Source organism: Carassius carassius, chromosome 1 (genome assembly GCF_963082965.1).
Source record: "Carassius carassius chromosome 1, fCarCar2.1, whole genome shotgun sequence".
NCBI lineage: Eukaryota > Metazoa > Chordata > Actinopteri > Cypriniformes > Cyprinidae > Carassius > Carassius carassius.
The window spans coordinates 44,499,632-44,522,453 of NC_081755.1; the positions used below are offsets into that span (position 1 = coordinate 44,499,632).

Genomic DNA, 22,822 nt, shown 5'->3' on the forward strand with positions numbered 1-22,822 from the left:
CACATAGATAGATAGATAGATAGATAGATAGATAGATAGATAGATAGATAGATAGATAGATAGATAGATAGATAGATAGATAGATAGATAGATAGATAGATAGATAGATAGATAGTCTACTTAATCTGGCTAATTAAGGCAATCAGGTTGGTAACTTTGATTTAGACATTTTTCTGTTTCCGGGCGTTTCAAAAAGCGTTTAAACATTATTTGTGCTTAAATCCTGTTATCTCCAAACAGTTGTTTAGTTCTTCTTATTACAGTGGTGAATGGTCAGAAGTGTTGAAATTTGTACTGCACTTTCTCATGTACCCTGGAGAGGAAATTGAGCAAAAACAATGTTCCTATTCACTAAAGTTTTCTGAAAGGTGTGTCAGTCTATCCTTTCAGACCTCTGGACATAATATTCCTCATTAAATGTTTGTACATAAACCGGGGGGGACAGGAAGGGGTGTAATGGGTCGCTTGTTAACTGATTATATTGTCCAAAATGGATGAAGTCAACATAAGCAGTGCAATTCTATTTTTATATATTTGATTAAGGTTGTTTGCTAAACAAGCATTAGATTTCTTAATCTCAGCTTTAAATACCCAGTTCTCATAAACACACTTCTATGCACTTATATTTCCTCTATAGATATCTGTCTCTAAGCTCAGTGGTGCTCATCCCATAGCCTGGAGATGTTAGCCACCCAAAACTGTACCAGTTCAGCCCTGGGTGTGAATGAAGGGTCCAGCAATCAGACCCAGCAGGAGCCTGGAGTGGCACCAGTGTGCTGTAGGGAAAACCTGAACATCACAACCGACCCCACCACAGCGGGCCTGTCCATGACCCTAGGCATCGTGTCCAACATTGTGGCACTGTTCATCCTGGCTAAAGCGTACGCTCGTCTGCGGAAGCGATCCAAAGCCACATTCCTGCTGTTCGCCAGCTCTCTGGTGGCTACAGACCTGGCCGGTCATGTTATTCCAGGTGCCCTGGTTCTGCATCTCTACATGTCTGGCACCGCTGGAGGACTTTGTCACCAACCCGATGCCATCTGCCGTTTCCTGGGAGGCAGCATGGTGTTCTTTGGCCTGTGCCCGCTGTTTCTGGGGTGCGTCATGGCAGCGGAGCGGTGCATGGGTGTGACGCGGCCTCTCCTGCACGCCCGCATAATTTGCATGGGCCACACCAAGATGGTGCTGGTGATGATATGGCTGTTGGCTTTATCTGTAGCACTGCTGCCCTTCTTTGACCTGGGAACGTACACCTACCAATACCCCTGTACCTGGTGCTTCATAAGCGTGTTAGACAATACCAGCTTCAAAGACGTGATATTTGTGCTGCTGTTTTCTGGACTGGGACTGGCCGCGCTAGCCGTGGCACTGGTCTGTAACACCATCAGCGGGGTAACGCTGGTGAAAGCCCGTCTGCGCAGGAAGAAGTGCCACCGCAGATCAGCTAAATCACATGACATTGAGATGGTGGCACAGCTGGTGGGCATTATGGTCACTTCTTGCATCTGCTGGAGCCCTCTGCTGGTGAGTATGGCCATTACAACTTAACCATTTAAACAACTTAGACATTCTATCTATCTATCTATTTATCTATCTGTATATCTGTCTGTATGTCTATCTGTCTCTGTATGTCTGTCTGTTAAAGACCGACTGACCATACAATAAAAAAGTATTACAATATGCTCCAAGTACCTCACATGCAAACAAATAATAAGTTTAAAGATAAAATTAAGACTAAAGAAGGATCCAAGAATATAATTGTAACAGGATAATATAAAATTAGTATACAAATTTGGATGTAAATTAGTATGCATAACAAAAAATGCTGAAAATACAGTTTATATTAGATTATTTCATAGTAATATTAGGATTAAATTGACAAAGTATACTTTAAAAATATTGTATTCTATGCTTAAAATAGAAATAAGTTCTGATTGTAATGAAAAAATCATAATAATAACAAAACTATTTTATTCTTATAAGAGTTTTTAAGTTTGCCTGTGTAGGAATACCATTGGAAAGACCCATCACAAAAGAGATCTCTGTACTGATATGTCAACTGTTTCTCCTATACAGCAATACGATTAAATAGAAAACAAAATTTCCTTCTCAGATTTTTCTCCTGAAAAAAAAAATAGTAATTTCATGTATTTCCTCCACAATAGCCTATGTCAACTGTCTCAAACTAGATATGACATATCTGCAGTAAAAAAGTTATAGGAATTTTAACATGAGCATTTCTTCAAAAAATAAATTCTATGAGCCGTATGAATCAACAAAGCTGGTACTTAAAAAAAAAAAAAGAACTTGAAAACAAAACAAAAACAAAAAAATTACATGTTTATTTTGATAATCCTGACACATTTGAAAACTTTGGTACTCATATATAAATGCCATGCATTTTACTTCGATATATCTAAGTATCTCTTCAGGGGTCGAAACAGACTTGAATGCATTGTGAGGCTGAATCACAAGTGATAATTTATTATGTCTTATATTTATGCATTTATCAGAAATGCATCTTACCAGCTATGAATGAGCAACTTCTGATCAATAAAATGTTCGTGCTTGGATCTTGATTCTGACTAGTCCTTATTCTTTTACTGTTATACCACGACTTTATGTTGCAGCATCCATTGACTACAACTAACTTTCTCTGTTTTCCTGACAGATCTTCGCTCTGATGTCAGTCCTCCGCTCGTACAGCTGTGGGATGATGGAAGATGATCTGAAAAACTACAGGACTTTAATGGTAATGGGAGTGCGTATGGCCTCCTTGAACCAGATTCTGGACCCCTGGGTCTATATCCTTCTACGCCGGGCCGTCCTCAGAAAGATCTACCGCATAACCACCGGCCGTCGCAACCTAAGAGGAAGCACATTCCGGCGGTGGGAGATCAGCTCCTTCCAGAACTCTTTGAAAAGTGCAAGTAATCGGAACTGATGGAGGGATTCCAGAATATGAACTCTACCACATGGAAGAGACTGAGAAAAGGGGAAAAATAGGATGTTATTAACCAAAATCGTTGCAGTGCAGCATTGCTGAAGGCAGATGTACAACGTAAGTTCCTATTGCTTAAATGGTGGATGAAGAAGCAGCACACTGGAAGTTGTAAAGCAAGCGATGCTTTTAGAACCGCAGAGACTTCAAAAAGCATTATGACTGAGCACAGCGGAATTCTGGATGTAAAATTTCCATTCATTTTCTCCATAAATTGACTTTAACAATAATCTATAAATGTTTCAAGACAGACCTTCCTTTTTTTTTTCTTTCTTTCTTTTTTTTTTTTTTACATTTAAATTGCCAAATTTGGGGGTTTTCATTTGCAAATTCCTTACCATGCAACAAAAATATGTATACCAAATGGGTATGTATTTGAATTAACTTTATGCATGGCAATGAAATATATTGTGTTTTACACTATCATAATTGATTTATAGCCCATAATTTCATACATTAACATTGTTTATGAATTATTGACATCATTCACAATGCTTCATGGTATGAGTAACTCATTCTTTCATAAAATAATGAAGTACACAGTCTTGTACTTTTGTTTCACATCCATTTCAACCACTTGTTGATGTAAATCTTAAAACGCTATTGAAGAATTTTCTAGAATTTTTGCCCCTGGAGAAAATTAATGGGAAGATAGTTCTCGAACCAAGGCTGCTGAAAAGTTGGCAGTCACAGTTGCACTTTGTAGAATGAGTCTTATAAATGACAATGTGAAACGGACTGCAAACATGCCCTCCGCATGTCAACTCAAGTATTATTATTATATTAAAAAAAGAAACCTTTAAGGAAACAAACTAAGGAAGAGGATATATAAAAAGGGCAGGAGGAGCCACAGAAGCAAAGAAAATTTGGGCCTTGGATTTAATAAGCTATTTTGCAATTGTTCAGGATTAACATGAACCATCTCTTTTGGTGATTCATTTTGATTAATTGTAAAATTAATCAAAATGTCTTTGTACATGAAGTTTTGTTTGGCTTTAGATCTATTGCACAGGATTCATATTTATAGTCCACATACAGTATTAGATACAGTAAAAGTCAAATAATGTAGTAATAGTGTAAATATCACTGAACCCTAAAGGCAGAGCTTTTCCATGTGCATGATTACCGTCTCAGTGTTCTTATCTCTGTACATTTGTGTCTTGCCCTACTATGTGTGATCTTGAAAAGCTATGGAATGTAGAAGTTATTGAATATTATGTTGACCAATAAAGGTTCACTTCAGGAAGAATCTCAGTTTTCTGTCTCTATCTATGTCAGGATGTTGCATTTACATTTCTATTAAGCCTGGGTTTCTTTTCAAAACTGGCACTCTCTGAAAAAGGTACAAAGCTGTCCTGACAAGATGCACTTTATTGGCCTGCCCCAAAAGTAGATAAGTACAGTTCCTAAAGTGTAAATATCATTACCTAAATTGTTCATATTAGTAGTTTTTGAAAATGGACTGGCTTAAAGACAACTATAAACCTTTTTTTCTGAGAGTGGAGAGCAGTTTGCTAATATCAATCAGATCTCAAAACAAGATATATCTTTAGTATTGTTTTTACCTTTTTAGTGACAAATTGCACCAATTTCAAAATCTTAAATCATCTTAAATAATGCAAGTATCAAAAAAGTTATCTTTGTGTCATCGGGTTTGGGAGTTGGTGGATGAAGAAGAAAAGCCACATTGCTACAGTTATTTCTATAATTTGCCCATTTTCCGTTCGCCCCCGGAGATCGCATTTTTCTTTGTGTTGCATCGCCCCCACACGACCGAGCCCGTGTCCTACCATGACCCGTTTTGTCAGAAAAAAAATATTTAAATAGTAATTAATTTGTCTTATTTAAATAGCGTCTGGATTTAACATTGCATTTTGCATAGTTTTGACGCATACTAAAATTTACTAATTTTCTCAGCTGACGCCTTGCTTGCCAAACGAAAGAAAGAAGGAAAGAAAGAAAGAATTCGATTTTGTTCGATTTTGCAGTCGCTAGTCTGAATGACAACGCCACGCCCACTTCATTCACTCCTGTCTCTCGCTGACGCAAGTGTATCGAATGATCCTATTGGTCCACTGATATCACGTGTCACTGCTGCAGCTCAGCGCACGCCGCTGATTCTCTTCAGATCAGTGGAAAGAAAGGCACATCTTGTCGCTGCGCTGGTACGTAGATGAAACAAAACCCGTAAACTATTCAACATTAGGTGGTCTAAAATGTTTTGAGGTGCAAATATATCGAGTGAATGCATTTTAATGTGTTGTAAATGTGTTGTTTCAACACTTAAACGCAACAGAAATGCATTTATTTCGATAGCAAACAAATATGGTTAGCGATTAGCATGCTAACTCATGCGTTTCACAAAAAATAGCGAGAATTCAGCATTACTTGATGATTTTTTTCTTACATTTGTAGTTTTCTTTTCGGTCTCATTTTCTAGTTAAGTCAAAACTCTTGCACAGGTTTTTTTAGTTGTTTTGGGGGAGGGTCACGACCATTTTATCTCATTCGGTGTCTTCGGTCGTGTCTCAAAATCAAACACATCTTTGTTGGAAAGCAGTTTTGGACACAATTAGCCAGATTTACGTGTACAAACTTAATTAGATCGTGGTGAATGCGATCTTAAGGGCCAAATGTTGTATAAATGAAGGTAGATGTTTGTCCTCATTGTTTGTCTGCATTAAAATGGCCGAACAGCTGTGAAGTGTACTGCGTGTCCCTTGTTTACTTCAGCACTGTGTTACTTGAGGTACAATATCACGTTTACTCGCGTGTATGACGATTATCTAAGAGATACGTTGTTATTTCTTTAATTTGACTGATCTCTGTTTGGTTTTAGAGATAAGGAGACGGTTTCGGCTTCAACAAGTGCGTGTCCTGCTTGATAAATGTGCACAGATTATGTAACTCAGTGGTATATGTGTTTTACAGTGAAAAAGATCACTAAAGGTGAATAATCACACGTTTGTTTCTCAAAAGTGTATTTGCCTCAATGATAATATTTGAGGAGGACAGTCCCACCAGAGCCAAAACCAAGATTTAATAATATATGCATGATGTATTTTTGTTTCCTAAATGTATATGTGTTCACACTGGGGTCTGGAGTCTTTATTCTTGCCTCAGGCCAGTACAGTTGGGATGTTTGTAGCTTTTTATAGGATTAGTAATGGTAGACAGACATGCCTCACAGCTGTAGAGCAGATGTGAGATGGTTCACTTGTGGATTGTGAGGTCAACAAACATTTCCTGAAGGTTTAGGGCATTTGCTATGAATTAAAAACACGTTTTGTCCTGATAAAGAGGCGAGAATGGCACTAGTGAACAACTGATTTAGCACTTATGTTCCTAGCCTGGTGAGAACAGCAAGAAATGAGTTTCAGGGTTCAGGAAATTCATAAATCATGTCTGTCATGTGTTTTAAATTTATATGCGTTTAAGATTCCAGTCTTAAACGGAATCTTAGCTGAAGCAGACTCAGAATTGCTCTAACTGGGATTTTACTTCAAATTCTTTTTTTAAGCCTTATTGTTAAACACTGTGACAATGGTGTTATTGTATCACGAAACTAGTATTAACACTGAATTAATAAAGCCGTAACTAGACATTGTACTACATTTTGATTGACACCACAGCATCATTAAAACGTATTTGAAAGATTTGTTTTTGCTGCATTATTATACAGGAAAGTGATTGCTTTTGATTTCAGACCAACTGGAGCAGCATTCTTTTGCCACATATAGACCAACGCTGCCAAACTGAAGAACCACCTTGTAGCCATTATGGTAAAGTATACATGCTTTAATGCTTGTGCAGTCAGATTTATTCCTAGAAATAAATGGTAATTCCAAAGTGCACTAAATCTACTGACTAGTGCTAATTATGTACAATATAGTACGAAGTAATTATACTAATATGCCAGTCATTACACAGAGCAGACACACTGATTTGGAAAATTATTTCCAGCTTTTTTGCAAACATATAGGAAAATTTGATGTTTTTGTTTACCTACCTAATATAAATTTACATTACTCTAGTTTTTAGTGTCACGTGATGCTTCAGAAACTATTCTAATATGCAGATTTGCTGCTGAAGAAACATTTATTAATATTATCAGTGTTAAAGGCAGTTACTTTTTCTCCACTTTTGTGTTTCTTCAGGAGTCTTTGACGAATAGAAAGTTCAAAAGAACAGTGTATATTTGGAATGGAAACATATTGTAACATTATGAATTTATTTACCACTTTTGATCAGTTTAATGTATTCTTGTTTAATAGATTTATTAATTTCGTAAAATAAAAGTCTTGCTGAACCCCAGCTTTTTGTTTAACATTTCACAACCTTTCATCATGTATATTAATGGTTTTCTCTCTTTGTTTCCTTGAAGCCGCCTCCTATTCGTCATCGCTCAATGCGCATCTTTGTGAACGACGATCGCCATGTGATGGCCAAACACTCTGCCGTCTATCCCACCCAGGAGGAGCTGGAGGGGGTGCAGAACATGGTGTCCCACACCGAACGTGCACTCAAGGCTGTCTCTGATTGGTTGGACGAGCAGGAGAAAGGAAATCCCAAAGTGAATGCCTTGGAGTCTGATGAAGATGGCGAGAAAGAGACGTAAGATTTTTTTTTTTTTATTGTATCTTCTCTGCTCAGTCTGCAATTTTAATATTGACTGCATGATTAGTTATTGAAGTGAGTTAGTAGCTCTCATGTAACTGCTCCTCATATTTTGTTCTCCAGTGAACCAAAGTCAACGGAGCAGCCCTCACGTTCTTTGCGTGGAGTCATGCGTGTGGGGCTGGTAGCTAAAGGCCTCCTGCTGAAGGGAGATCTTGATCTGGAGCTTGTGCTGTTGTGCAAAGACAAACCCACCATCACCCTCTTAAAGAAAGTTTCAGAGAACATCGCTGTGCAGCTTAAGGTATGTCTGCATCTCTAGTTTTAAGCATCGTTTACAAAGGCAGAGTCAAAAAACATTCATGTATTTCCAACAGCTCATCACTGAAGAAAAATATGATGTTAAACCGTGCGTCCGTGATGCCACCATTGTCATCAAGAACTCCAAAGAGCCACCGCTGACCCTCACCATTAACCTGACGTCACCTCTCGTGAGGGAGGAGGCTGAGAAACAGGCTGCTGGAGGTAGGTTTGAAATCAAGTGCCTTATGGTTCCTCTAACCACCCCACAGCCCCAGAGACAGCAGATGGGATGGACTCAGGCAGGGATATTGTTTATTGGGCCTTCAATAGTGCTTGGGGATATTGTGTACAGACTAGTCATGTAACACAGATTATGTTTACTGCCACCTGAAGTCTTACAGTTCCTTGCAGCGTGAAGTTAGTGTTGATGGCCCAATATACAGTAACATAAGTGATGGGTAAAGCTTTAAATAAGACCCAGTTCCCTTTGAAGTATTTTAAAGGAGAGTTTACTGAAGGCTTACTGAGAATTAAGAAACAAAATCACAAACCTTGTTGTTTGCATGTGTTCGTATAATGGAGAAGAAAGGGAACGGTTTGCATTGCAGCAAAAATGAGAAGCAGAAGTGTTGTCGAGTTCTGGTTTGTTCACCAGGACTTGTTGACAGAGCCTTTCTCAAAAAGGCTGGACGGAGGGCAGGAGGGTTATAGATAATGCTAGACATAAGGATACAGCGTAAAATAATAGATTAGACCCAGAGTGATCATATATGGTCACAGGAACTCAATGGATCTGTAGTTTAGAGAATTGTGGGCAACCTTTTATAATTTGGTAAAGAGCTTTTCAGGGCTACAGTGTTGTATTGGGAATGCACTGAAATAAAAACTTGTTTCGGTAAGAAAACAATTGACCTTTGGCTAAACCCCATTTTTACAATTTTGGCAGCTTTTGCCGTTCTCCATTTTACTCCATTTTCCAAACTACTGCTCTTTGGTCTATGGAAGTTTTTAAACCAAAATATGGTAAAATGTTTCTACTAAATCTTTTCCATTTTAAAGATTACAGTGGTTTACATGTTAATTATTGTATGACATGTTCTATGACATTGCCATTTTACAGTTGTTGTTTTTTTAAATAGAGCTGCTCACTTTGCAGTTTTTAGTCATTTTACTCTAAACTCTAAAATGTCAGATTATTATACTTTGCAAAGTCACAATTTAATCCAATTAATATAAAAATATTAAATTGTTTTACCACTATTTAAGCACATCTTATAAAAAAAAGGGGGGCTAACACTTCAAATCAACAAATCAAATATCTGGATGGTTCCTGCAAAACCTGCGTAAGCAATGGGAACAATAATCAAAGAATGTCGGGGCTTAGCAAAGGGTCAATGGAGAGCAAACTTGAGGCCGGAGTCAAAGCCTAGCCCTATCTGTGACCCCTCGGTTAGTGACGCCTGCCTTAGACCATCACGAGCCATCAGTTTTGCTGCAGTGTGGACTCGTTTTGATCATACCTCTTGTGTATCTGAATACTGCTGACTGTGGTTCAAAATCTGATTCTCTCTGTCAAGCCTTCTAGTTTGTCAATTTTAGGGACGCTGGACCTTTGACCAACTGGACGCTCTCTGTCTCGGAAGGGGCAAGGCAGTGCACCCTGAAAAAAAAAGGGAGGCGAGGGGGAGGGGTTCCCCCATGTCACATGAATGCACTCAGATCTCACAGATACACAAGCTATACAAGAACCTCCCTTTGACATTCACTCACTAAACACCTTCATGCCACAAGGGCTATGTTCCAAATCATAGTGAGCTGCCTACCTAGACTCCATCTTGAGGCATCATAGGTGAAGACAGTGGCAGAAAATTGGTGATGAAATCATGATGCGTGTTCCATAGTTAGTATAGATGCATTACGCATAAATTACATTAATGCATTTTGGCTCATGCTTTTATTCATAGCATTATTGTAACACATTCACAGAATTTTTTTTACAGTCAACCTTTAATCCATTCTAAAGTTTATGTAAAGCAAACTATATATAGGTTTTTAAATGACTCTTTTATAATATTTCAACTTGTGACTTTGGCATGGCATTGAAACACCAACTGAAGTGTTACAATGGTTTTGTGCCGAAATTTTATCTAAAAGGGTTTACTATAATGCAAAGTGGTATTTGACATAAATCTTTTTCAGTTAATTCAAAATTATATTTAAAAGTGGTTCGGTCTATTTAAAAAATAGGATGTTTTACTCTATTTCTCTGAGCTTTATAGTTTTTTACGTGCAGATTTTGGAATTAACCATGAACGTGAATGTTTAAGTCTCAATTAAACTTTTTCTAATGAGTTAAAACTATTTTAATTAAGCTTTTATAAAATAGGCTCATTCAATGTCAAGTCAAATATATGTGTGCTAATAATATAAAGGAGAAAACGACTAGATTTATGGTTTTTATTGGAGTGTAGCCTCACTTGGGTTTGGAACAGAGCCAGATGCTCCGCCCACTCGTAGATCTCTGTCCTGCTGTTGTGTACTAGCACGGGAAAAGTTGCTCTGTTTTTGGGGGGTTCCCCCTCCCCTCCCCTCCACTGCCTTTGGTAGGGGTTATCTGCCGCCTCCCCCCCTGGCCGTGAGACAGAAAAACCCCTTGGTCAAACTGTACCTTGTCTTCTTATTCCACCTGCCAATAGAAACGCTATCAGTCAACGATCCCCCGGATGTACTGGACAGGCAGAAATGCCTGACTGCCTTGGCGTCCCTCCGCCACGCCAAGTGGTTCCAGGTTTGCATCTTGTCTTTATTTGTCTTCTAGTAGTTGAGTCTGTTTTTATTTTGTTTCGGTGTTAACCTTATTTCATGCTGTATTATTTTTTTGTTCAGTTGTTTGTGTGAATGTGTTTTTCTGTGTAGATTTTATTTGTGGGAGTGTATTTGCCTCCGGTGGAATATCATATTCTTGCTGGATGGTTTTGAATTGCGTTGCCATGGTCATCTTTGTCAGTGTTGTCTGACCTCTGCCTGGCTAGTTTAAGTGTATTATCGCATCGATAAACTGTTTATTACCTTTTTGAGACGTCATTGCCAGTATCAACTGCTGCTTTTAAAGTCCACTTTAACATTTGAACGCCTTGATTCAAAATTAAAGTATTTCGGTGCAAATGGGATGCACCCGCCATACTATCTGACGCCTCGCTGGAGAATATTTTTTTCTCAATATCATACGAATTGTCCTTTTATAGGAATGTTCTGGGTTCAGTGCAGTCATCAGCTTTTTTGGCATGATACTGATTGCTACAATTAATTGAGACTTTTTGTATTGCTATAATGTAATGCAGACATTAAAATACACAATTTATCAAAAGTGTAGTTATATCTAGTATCTCAGCTCTTGGCTTGTTTTGGTGTAAGGCCAGCAAACCCTGTAGCTTTTGTATGAGATGTGGAAAGAAACTAGAAAGGAATTATTTGGCTGGCTAGTAGAAAAATTAAATGTAGAAAAACATTTGGAATAGATTTTGAAAGTTAATAATTATACACTTATTCTGCTTGGTCACAAAGTGATCAGAAGTGACTGTAAAAACATGTATAATGTTACCAAAAAAAAAAAAAAATTCAAATAAATGCAGTTTGAAGTCTTTACTCTGTAGAGAACCCCGGAAAAAAAATCACATTTTCAAAAAATATATATTTTGTATTATAAGATAACAAAGAAATATATAAAAATAAAGACTATATGCATATAAACTTAAAATGAATACTAAAACTACTTATTAACTTAAGAATTTTTAAATGCAATCTTGCTAGGCTATGAGACTTTGTTTTGTTTTTATTGCATTGACATTATGCCACAAATGCTGCCTCTAAAACTTGTATTGAACCCAGAACATTGCTGGAAGTGTTAGATATTAAATGCAGCTCCCTGCAAAAATCTGTCAGCTTTCATTTATTCCAAAATGAATATTGCACCTCTTCCACCATATTCGTGTATGGTTTCACTGATTTAAATTAAAATTTCTGCATTTAGCAGACGAATTTAGGCTAACAATTTTCTCCTTACATGTGTTCCCTGGGATTCGAACCCCCAACCTTGCGCTTGCTAACGCAATGCTCTACCACTTGAGCTGCAGGAACACTGATGTCATGCAGTGCTTTAAAAAGCAGCTGCATTTCCCAGATTCAATCCATACCTGCTATCTTCTAGTACATTCTTGCTTGTATCAACTAAGTTCTGATATTTAATGTCTAATCACAAGGCCAGCCCCACAAACACAAGCCCCATTGTGTTCCTCATCTCTTGAGCTTGACGTTTTTAATCTGCTCTCTTAATATCTGTCTCATATCTAGCTTCTCAACTGAGTAATTGCTTTTTTGTAACTCTTAACCATTTGCCACCCTTTTTTACATTGCTAATGCTTATCGACACCCCTTTTCTTAGTTTATTACTTTGGTGTTGTTCTTAGTTTATTACTTTGGTGTTGTTTATTTCATGTATCCATGAAATAAACCGCTGGATTGTATCCCTCCTGCTTTTGTCTCTAGGCCAGGGCTAATGGACTACGCTCATGTGTGATTGTCATCCGTATCCTGAGGGACCTCTGTGCGCGTGTTCCCACCTGGGCTCCTCTGCGAGGATGGGTGAGTACAAAACAGATCCGGAAAATAGGGCAGGCTGATATTTAAATGGCAACAAAACCTGTTTACAGTTGTTGGTTGTGTTGTAGCATGTCTTTATCTTTTAGTTTTAATATTTCTTGTTTATTTTTGCATTGAAATATAGACTCAAAAAGTGAATTGCATTAAATTTACCATTTACACTTTTTTTCCCCTCAAGTTAACGCTTGATAATTTGATGATTTTATATAAAATAACCCTTTAAAATTAATGTATTTAACACCCACACATTTTCTTCAATATCTGTGCAATTGCAAATCTAATACCGTATTTTCCGGACTATTAAGTCACACTTTTTTTCATAGTTTGGCTGGTCCTACGACTTATAGTCAGGTGCGACTTATTTATCAAAATTAATTTGACATGAACCGAGAGAAATGAACCAAGAGAAAACATTACCATCTACAGCCGCGAGAGGGCGCTCTATGCTGCTCAGTGCTCCTGTAGTCTACCAATGAGCAGCATAGAGCGCCCTCTCGCGGCTGTAGATGGTAATGTTTTCTCTTGGTGCTTGGTTCTAAATAAATGCGACTTATAGTCCAGTGCGACTTATGTTTTTTTCCTCGTCATGACGTATTTTTGGACTGATGCGACTTATACTCGGGTGCGACTTATAGTCCGAAAAATACGGTACTGCTTTTATTTTAGTTTAGTAACAAGAGGTTCATATTGTGTTGTAAACAAAATATTGTGAGTTTTGTGTTTTTGCACAATGAAAGTAGTTCTAAAAAAAAAAGCCACAATGGAGCTGTTGTGCGATTTGATTAATCGGCACATTATGCAGTTTTTTTAGCCCTGCTATACAGTCTAAAAAATAAAGGCTGGTTTTAATTTCAATTTGTTTTATTACAGTTTACTTAACTATTCAAGGAAAAAGTAGGCTGTTTTAGTAGTTTAAAAATTTGTTTATATCAAATGTTGATTTCTCATGACAATTTAAGAATTGTGATATCATTTTTTTATACAATCATAGGTCTTTTTTCCCCCTGTTAATTATGTTAAGATAAAAAAATAATACAGGCAAACGTTTAGATGTTGGCATCTATCTGATGTAGCGGTTGTTTCTTGAAGCCCTTAGAGCTGCTGTGCGAGAAGGCGATAGGCACTGGGAATCGGCCAATGGGAGCAGGAGAAGCTCTCCGTAGAGTTCTCGAGTGTCTTGCATCTGGAATCCTCATGGCTGGTACGTCAGCTCCACACTTCATATCTAAAACAGATTAGAAAATTACTGTCTGTCAGTATATCAAAATACAGTATGAAAGATCAATTTTGAGTGCACTGTGTACACATTATTAGGGATGTCCTGATCAGGTTTTTTTGTCCTCGAGTCCGAGTCATTTGATTTTGAGTATCTGCCGATACCAATTCCCGATCCGATACTTCTATAATACATTAAAAAAAAGAATAAAGAAGAGCGAAAAAACAGATCCAGGATCTTCAATAAATTACATTTTGAAATATATTCAAATATAAAACAGGTATTTTAAATAGGCTAGTAAAAATATTTCAAAATCTTACTGTTTTGCTGTACTTTGGATCAAATAAATGCAGGCTTGGTGAATAGAAGGGACTTCTTAAAAAAAAAAAAACCTTAACAAGCTTACTGTTCAAAAACTTCTGACTGGTAGTATAGGCAACTTTTTTTCTCTAATTTCTAGCTTTTAATTGGCTTAGAAATCTATAAATGCTGGACAATAACAAATAATAATGATTTGTTTATATACTACAAACACTGTTTATCACATAATAATGCAGAATAGTTTCTATACTGTAATAAATACTGTCAATCAGCACTGCATTGTTCATACTTTATTTATCACCTGCTGGAGATGACTTGAAGAACAATTTATTGTCGTGATCGTATATTAATGTCTTCGTGTTTGCATAAGCTTCTGTTTTCCTGTGCGCACCACAGCATAGCTGGACGCTTTTGTCCATATTAGGAATTTCCTGATATCAGCGCGAGAGCGCGCTCCGGCTTCGAGTATGAATGAAACACACACTGCATGAGAGTTTAGCGCTCTGTGATGTTCATCTCGCTGTATCCTGGGTCCGAATGAAATATCAGGTCATGCGCAAACTATCATGTCTCTTTGAGTTTGAATCTATATTTATTTACACCAGCTCTTGAAAACAAAGTGATGTCATGCCGCACGCGTTGCTGTTTCTGTGTGGAGTCAAAAGGGTCTAACTCTGTGCCACCGCATAACAAAAGATGTTTTAAAAATTAATGAGAATATATATATATCCGAGTCCTGATCGGGAGGTAACATCCGATTCCGATCGAGTCTGAAACCACGCGATCGGGCCCGATTTCCGATCACGTGATCGGATCTGGACATCCCTACACATTATAGCATATAATATTCTGTTCTATTGACCAATTAGCATTGTGTAGGCCGGAGAAGTCTAAAATACTACAAAGATGCTTTTAAAATTTCTGCTGTAGATGGTTCAGGCATCTGTGACCCTTGTGAAAAGGAGCCAACAGATGCCATCAGTCACATTGATCGGCAGCAGCGGGAGGACATCACCCAGAGTGCTCAGGTTTGTCCACAATTTACTGTTTTTATTACAGTTTTGATCGCTTGGAGATTTAATTTGAGCGTTATGGTTGACGTTTCCATTTTTTGGTTGACAGCACGCCTTAAGGCTTTCAGCGTTTGGACAGCTGCACAAAGTACTTGGCATGGACCCGCTTCCTTCAAAAATGCCCCGAAAACCCAGGAGTGAAACACCTATTGACTACACAGGTAAAAGTGAGTGAAAGTGGACATTTTTCACTACACTGATTTTTTTGTGTATCAAATTTATCTATTTGGAAGCGAGAAACTTGTCTTTTGACATCTTTCATCTCTATAGTTCAAATCCCACCCAGCACAACCTACGTGCCGCCAATGAAGCGCCCCATGGAGGAGGAGGAGGCTACTGATGAGAAGAGTCCAAACAAGAAGAAGAAGAAATTGCAAAAGAAATGTAAATGCTGTTCAAATGTTCTTGATCCGGAGTTATGCAGCGCTTTGCACATAAAACATACCTTGTTTTCTGTCCTTCAGCTCCAGAGGAGAAAGCAGAGCTGCCACAAGCCATGAATGCCCTGATGCGTCTGAACCAGCTGAAGCCGGGGCTGCAGTACAAACTCCTCTCTCAGACTGGGCCTGTCCATGTGCCGGTGTTTACTATGGCCGTAGAGGTGGACGGGAAGAACTATGAAGCTTCTGGTCCCTCCAAACGCACTGCAAAACTACACGTGGCTGTCAAAGTAAGAGAGCGTGATGCAGAAGATCAGTTATTTGGCTTACTGGATCAGTCTAAAACGGTAGAAACTGAGTTCTTTGATTCCTTCTCCAGGTCTTGCAGGACATGGGTCTGCCAACAGGAATGGAGCAGAAGGTAGCTGAGGCGGTGAAACAGGAGGAGCCGGTGGCCCCACAGGAGACTTTGCCCACTGTGACCCCAATGGAGCCAGAACCAGCACCAACCGCAGACAGCCCCACTGACGAGGTACCAGACATGTATCTAAATAGCTGCTCATGAAGTCCAAAATGTCATATCACAGATTGCAATACTTTTGATAGTTAATAAGCAACTTGTAGGCAGTTTTGGATGCAAATAAAGAGTCCAATTAAATTCTAAAGAACATTCATGAATTACATAAAAAAAATTTAAAAGATATATATATATATTGCTTTTTTTGTTGTTGTTTTTTAAATTAATGCATTTAAATTGATAAAAAGTGAAAGTAAAGACTTGAATTGTTACAAAACATTTGTGTCTTAATTAAATGCTGTATTTATTATTCATCAAAGAATACGAAGCTGGACAGATGTTTTTGATTATAATAGTATTAGGAAATGTTTAGAATATATGTAGAATATATATAAGACTGGAGTATGATGCTTAAAATTGGCCATCACAGAAATGTTAAATTTTAAAATGTTACAATAGAAAATTATGTTAAACGGGAGTTTTACAATAATAATGTTTTACTGTGTTTTTGACCGAAACATCTTGCCGCCCCTAAACTTTTAAATGTTGGTGTACAGCATCACGGAGTAATTTACATTAACACTACTGTTCTACATGCAGAAAAGTGCTAATTCAATTCATTGTGGTTTAATTTTGACTAGTTAAACCTCTAGTAATGGGCGTAATTCAGTCTTCTAAGCGCTTGTTCCTCCTTTTTGGCTTCCTCAGAGCGCTCGGCAGCAGGGGCCCATCCTAACCAAACATGGAAAAAACCCGGTCATGGAGCTGAACGAAAAACGCAGAGGACTGAAGTACGAGCTCATCTCCGAGACCGGCGGAAGCCACGACAAACGCTTCGTCATGGAGGTAAGAGGACACAAACTCGGAGACACGTCCTAGTTTTTTATACTTTGCGTTTGTAAGGTGTGATTCCCAATTCAGTTCATCTTACGTATTGTAGACCGATCAAATTTAAAAGCTGCTACTTTTCTCTATTTTTCGCTCCAGGTGGAGATCGACGGACAGAAGTTTCAGGGAACCGGGTCCAATAAAAAGGTGGCGAAGGCCTACGCGGCACTTGAAGCCCTGGAGAAGCTCTTCCCTGAAGGCTCCAACTCAGAGCCAAACAAGAAGAAGAAAATGCCTCCAATGGTACGCCTGGCTCTTCCTGTTTTCAGTGTCATTATGATCTTCACTTCTACATTCTCTGCATAATTCACTGATTTGCTGATTTCAGCACCCTGCTGCATTTGGGATGATGGGTGGTCCACCTGTTGACATGGGGATCAATCCCAGGGGCAGAGGAAGAGGACGTGGCAGGGGCCGAGGCCGGGGATTTAACAATGGAGGAGGATTCAATCAAGGTACAATTATAGTGCTGTCTATTAGTTTGCTTTAGGCTTTTAAATACACCTTAGACCCAGCAATGTTTTAATCAAACAATTAAATAATTATCTTTCACTAAATATGGATTTAAAAACAACAGACACTCTGAAATTCAAGTGTCTTGAAATTATCTCGTAGTATTTATATTAATTCAGTATTTATAAAATATACTTTGATATGAATATTTATGACATTGAATGGTCAAATAGTGAGATAATTTTGTGACCATATCTTTACTGCTTGAAACATTCTACTTTTCAGATATATTTGTGTGCTGAATTATGAATTTAAAGTCTTATCAAAGTAGTGGTGAAATTTTGTAACCCTAAATATAATTGTTTTTATAATTAATGGCTTTCTTGAGCTATGATTTATACATGAAGTATACCTAATTGTGTCTAATAAAACAAAAGTCCTGTTGACTTTCTTTTGAACATATAAATATTCTTATCTATATCCTTGTCCCCTTTTAGGTGGATATGGGACGTTTGGATATGGCGGCAATAACTCTGGCTACAGTGAGTATTTTACGATTTCTCACTGGTCCCATTGAATTTTCTCTTTTCATCTTTATATTTTAAGCAGTGTTGTCCTTGAGTAGTTGTTTTAACTCTAAGACTTGTCTTTATGGCACAAGTTGTTGCCGTTTTTGACTGCATCTCAAGTTAAGAAGTCTGTGCACTTTGCTCTGGATCTATTTAAACTGCTCCTCTGCCAGTTTCGGGACATGTTCATTGTTTTTAATGCGAGTGTCCGCTATTGTATTTTCTTTCTGATTTTACATTTCTCTGCTTTGTTGTACCATGGGACGCAAACTTTCCTCGGCGAAAAATGAGAAATGTTCCCAACATGCCAACGCCACTTTCTGAGGAAAGACCTTGAGGGTGACCGGAGCAGAGAAATCTAAAAAGAAAGCGAAAAAAAAAATTTAACACAGAAAACTACTTTTGACCTTGATGATATCTGATTGACATCTTGACTCATGCCTGGTGACGTTTGTCATGGCATGCCAAACACAGAAGACATCTAATTCTGTGCTTCTCTGCTCTGTCTCACCCTTTAGGTGACTTTGTCTCAGACTGCTATGGCTACCATGAGTTTGCAACATAAACCGCCCAATGTTTTCAATAAGCAAGCAAACGTGAAACGAAAAATAGATGCGGAGGGGGAAAAACACTGGTTACCCGCATTATGAACTCGTTTCCTTGTGATGTTTCACCCACAATCTCACCTCAAAAACCTGCACCAACGATTAGCTAACACTGTGGATGTGAACGGGAGTTTCTGCCTGCGGAAATCAAGAAAAGCAAGACGTTTTGATGTATTATTTGTGCCGTGATCAGCACAGCTGAGCAATGTGATTGACTGATGGATGGTCACACTGACGTTTCATAATAACTGCATCTTCACTCTGAAGTCACTGTATAAGCCATTTTTTCCAACAGTTTAGTTGTTGTTTTTCTGGAATAATGTACGCAAAGGATTTTTATTTGTCACTTCCATACATTGCCATGTCTTTAATGTTTTTACGTTTATTTATTTTTCTTTTTTAATTGTGGTCAGTGCCACTGATTGAGAGAAACTGGGTTTGTGAGGAGTAGTTTTTAATATCAGTAGTTTTTAATTATCATTTCTGTGAACTATTGAACAAATGGGGTACAATTGCGGCATTGTTGTTTTTAAATTTGATGTTTGTGAATCATATTTTACAATAAATTTGATTTCATTTACAAACCTGTGATATCTATGTAAATTTGTATTAGTAGTAGTAGGTTTGTTTTGGGGGGGGGGGTGAAACAGATTTGCATAGATTTAGGGTCTTTTTTAATAGTTTTTATTTTTTGGAAATTTTTAACTAGTATTACGATTGAAAACTTCAGTCTTAGTATTTTGCAAAGAGCTTTTGGCCTCTTCTATTCAATCCAAACAAATCTGTGTGTACAGATATGCAAAGCCAGTATTTATTATTGCTTTCGTAAGCACTCTTAACATGTTTTAGAAAACTAAATTGGTATCAGGCTGAGGTCGCACTAAATTTTCATTATGCAGAATTGTTGCAGACAGTGCAATGGTCATATGACAAACTATGCAACATAAAACTCAACATAAATTCAATGTATAACTTGTCCAACATGAACAAGTTCTTTAGATTCAACTATGATGTACTGATCTTTGTTCTATTGGTCATGTCTTGTTTGATTAATTCGCAGGTTCAAACTCTAACTTTGTAGAGTAGCGAAATGTGAAACATTTTAACAAAAGCCTGCATTTCTGTTATCTTAAATTAGCATGTGTTTAAATGGAAGTGAATTGACAAAACTAGTGTGACACTACACTTGTGTTACTATTTCAAAGCCAGAAAATGCAGATAGTGCTTTTATTGAAGCTTGGGTCAGTAACTTGCATCTAAATGGCTGAACTGAGATTTCAAGACATCATATCCCACAAAATAACATTTTTTGTAGTGTTCAGTTAAACATTACCCTGAATTGATGTATATTTGGTATCAGGTTTAAATGTACAGCAAATTTTTTTTAGGTAACTTAAAAGCCAGTAGTATGTTGATTCAGTATAAGCATTCAGTTTTATAGTGTGCATTGAGTTAGAATTGAATGCCCATTTGTTAACCTTTTACTCTATTATTCCGATTCAGATTTCTATAACAATGGAGGGTCTAATGGAGGACCGGTGGCCTCAGGTCCTGGATCATCAGGTCCAGCCATAAACACATCTTCTGGTGGTCCTGCAGGGGCGGGCGGTTTCGGCTCATATTACCAGGGTGATGGCAGCTACTCGTCCCCTACTGGAACCCCCAAACTGGCCGGTAAGAAGCCACCCATGCACCAAAACACCAAGCCTCCTGGATCCGGATTGGGCCAAGGGGGTTCCTTCGGTCAGTACGGCCAGGGCTTTGGCCATAAGAAGAACTTCGGCCAGGCTCAAGGTGGTGGTGGAGGCGGAAACTTCAACTACAGCACCGCTTATCCCTCCCAAGTGACCGGAGGACAGGACTACAGCTATGAAGGTGATCAAAACAGTCCGAGTTACAAGTTGGGAGTCTTAAAGGAATCGTTCATCCAAAAATTAAGACTAGCTGAAAATGTCCTCACCCTCAAGCCATCCAAGATGTAGATGAGTTCGTTTTTTCATCAGAACAGATTTGGAGAAATTTAGAACTACATCACTTGCTCACCAAAGGATCCTCTGCAGTGAATGGGTGCCGTCAGAATGAGAGTCCAAACAGCTGATAAAAGCATCACAATAATCCACACCACTCCAGTCCTGTGAGATGAAAGTTGTGTTTGTAAGAAACAAATGCATCAAGACATTTTACCTTTTAAACAGTTGCTTCCAACTTAAATATGAGTGTTTATAATATTGCTTTCTCAAGTGAAAAAGTTGTCTTCTGAAACAGGAGAGACAAATGCACAAATATGTCCAAAAGCAGCTCTAAACAACATGTTGGTTGATTTTGACGCAAGAGAACAAGGGATGAACTTTTCCACTGGAGGAAGCGTTATGATGGACTCTTATATTGGGCAAAAGTGATTGTGTAAAAAGAAAACACCTTACTGATGAATTTATTAACAAACATGCAGCTTTCTGCTTTACGAGACATTAACTGATGGTTTGGACTTGTTTTTATCAACTGTTTGGACTTTCATTCTGACGGCACCCATTCACTGCAGGGCATCCAAGTGATAAAATGCTAAATTTCTCCAAATCTGTTAGGGTAAAGAAATAATTCTGCATGGCCTGAGGATTGAGTGAATTTCAGCAAATTTAATGTTTTTTGGTGAGCTATTTCCTTAAGGCCCATTCACACCAAGAACTAAAATGACAAAATATATTAGCGTTCACACCAGTGTTGTGTTAGTTATAAGTGGTTGCTGCAGATACAGCGTTTATTGCTTTAAAATGTTTTTTCTTTTTTTTTTACTTTGGTAGATATATCCTGTCATTGACTTTATTATGAATCAGCTGGGGAAAAAACTTCCTGAATGTGATTCCAATGATCTTGTGTCATTATTGTTATAGCTGTGGTCTTAGAACGATTATCATCTTTGGTGTGAATGGGGTTTTAACTCCGTTTTAAATGTTGTTGTTAATTCTGATCTGGTCTCTCTCATAGGTTACAGCAACCAGTCAAACTACAGCTCACAGGGCGGAGCCAACCAGAATTTTGGCAGTAGCCCCGCCTCCTACAACAGTGGACCAGCAGGGTACGGCCGGGGCGATCCAAGTATGAACTACCAGTATCGATAAACCTGCCCTCCTGTGTGCAGTCCTGCCTCATCATTTCCAAACTAGGAGCATCATCCGTTCTGATTCTGTCATTCTCGCCAACACCTGAGCTAAAAAAATAACAGTCTAAACTTTGTGCAAAATAGTGTATTTTCTAGTTTCTTTTGAAGTGTTTTTTTTTTTTTTTTTTTAGTTTGTTTAAATCTGTGAACTCCTACTACCTTCAAACGGGAGAGGTGATATAAACCCAAAGTGACGCCTGTGAGGACCTGATCATTTGTTAATATACAGTGACAGGACGCTCAGTCCTCGAGTGATTTTAACTGTTCACACATGCATAAATATAAGATGAATCGCTCTCAAGCTTTAAATCATTAGGTTTTTCTTTTCTTTCTTTCTTTTTTCTCTGTTCGACCAGCAACATTTCATGATTTTTCTTTTAAATTATGGATGCACATGTGACATTGTTTTAAATGGTTATGTGATAGTGAAAGTTGTGATGTGTCAGGTCGTTGTAGCTTTTGGCTGTTTTGGGTGGGGGACCTTTATTTTTCTGAACAATGTTTAAAGAATGTGTGGTGTTTGTAATAAAGGATTTTATTTTGGAGGATGTCTGATCTCTGATCATTGTTTTTGAATGCACTTCTCCAGGTATTTTTCTTAGTTTTCTAAACCTAATATATACAGTTTTATCCAAAAGTCACATTGAAATCTGGTTTGAAATCATGGTAATGAAATCTAAACCTGAAAATAAATTAAGATGTAATAATACAAATGTTTAGTTTGAAGGTGTATTAATAAATATAGATCCGCTCTAAATATACAGATTTTTTTATTATTAAAAAGGTTTGTGAAACGGACTATTGAAAACTTAATTATTTATTAACAGTTTTATTAAATAGAGAGCCGCTATAAATACACAGATTTTTTTCCTAATTAATGGTCATGGACGCCACAATTGAAAACGCCGGTGATGATAATAACCATAATAATGATGTATATACGAATCTTTAAAGTTTAATGGTGTCACGTTAATAGCCTACAGAGCCACTTTTAAGTGTTCCGAATATTTGTAATAAATGTTTGCGGATTCCTCATTGAAAACTCCGGTAACGACGGCAACAT

General features: G+C 37.8%; 2 protein-coding genes across 5 annotated transcripts; both read left to right on the top strand.

Annotated features, from left to right (window-relative positions):
* The first annotated feature begins 626 nt into the window (after positions 1 to 626).
* Positions 627 to 3,263, top strand: LOC132124672 (prostaglandin E2 receptor EP1 subtype-like). Its single transcript, XM_059535830.1, has 2 exons — positions 627 to 1,524; positions 2,672 to 3,263. The coding sequence occupies exons 1-2, from the start codon at positions 682 to 684 to the stop codon at positions 2,942 to 2,944; spliced, it is 1,116 nt and encodes a 371-aa protein (XP_059391813.1). The 5' UTR covers positions 627 to 681; the 3' UTR covers positions 2,945 to 3,263.
* A 1,783-nt stretch (positions 3,264 to 5,046) lies between these two features.
* Positions 5,047 to 22,307, top strand: LOC132152149 (interleukin enhancer-binding factor 3 homolog). Of its 4 annotated transcripts, none has more exons than XM_059560887.1 (19): positions 5,047 to 5,166; positions 6,708 to 6,783; positions 7,386 to 7,615; positions 7,742 to 7,922; positions 7,996 to 8,143; positions 10,618 to 10,709; positions 12,467 to 12,562; positions 13,670 to 13,781; positions 15,048 to 15,145; positions 15,240 to 15,357; positions 15,461 to 15,574; positions 15,655 to 15,860; positions 15,950 to 16,102; positions 16,796 to 16,933; positions 17,075 to 17,218; positions 17,304 to 17,430; positions 17,926 to 17,970; positions 20,106 to 20,477; positions 21,585 to 22,307. In XM_059560887.1, exons 2-19 carry the CDS (start codon positions 6,781 to 6,783, stop codon positions 21,716 to 21,718), a joined length of 2,511 nt encoding a protein of 836 aa, XP_059416870.1. In that variant the 5' UTR covers positions 5,047 to 5,166; positions 6,708 to 6,780; the 3' UTR covers positions 21,719 to 22,307. The 4 variants fall into 4 exon arrangements, with proteins under 4 accessions (XP_059416870.1, XP_059416878.1, XP_059416888.1 ...); XM_059560895.1 differs by having other exon boundaries at positions 15,240 to 15,351; XM_059560905.1 differs by lacking the exons at positions 20,106 to 20,477; positions 21,585 to 22,307 and adding an exon at positions 18,516 to 18,773 and having other exon boundaries at positions 5,048 to 5,166.
* Positions 22,308 to 22,822: the final 515 nt, after the last annotated feature.

Bases quoted from the DNA above. Each gene is read 5' to 3' on its own strand.
- LOC132124672 (XM_059535830.1), top strand. From the start codon at position 682: ATGTTAGCCACCCAAAACTGTACCAGTTCAGCCCTGGGTGTGAATGAA. The intron at 1,525-2,671 runs GTGAGTATGGCC...TTTTCCTGACAG, and splicing joins TCTGCTGGAGCCCTCTGCTG to ATCTTCGCTCTGATGTCAGT.
- LOC132152149 (XM_059560887.1), top strand. The intron at 15,861-15,949 runs GTAAGAGAGCGT...TTCCTTCTCCAG, and splicing joins AACTACACGTGGCTGTCAAA to GTCTTGCAGGACATGGGTCT. The intron at 17,219-17,303 runs GTACGCCTGGCT...TGCTGATTTCAG, and splicing joins AGAAGAAAATGCCTCCAATG to CACCCTGCTGCATTTGGGAT.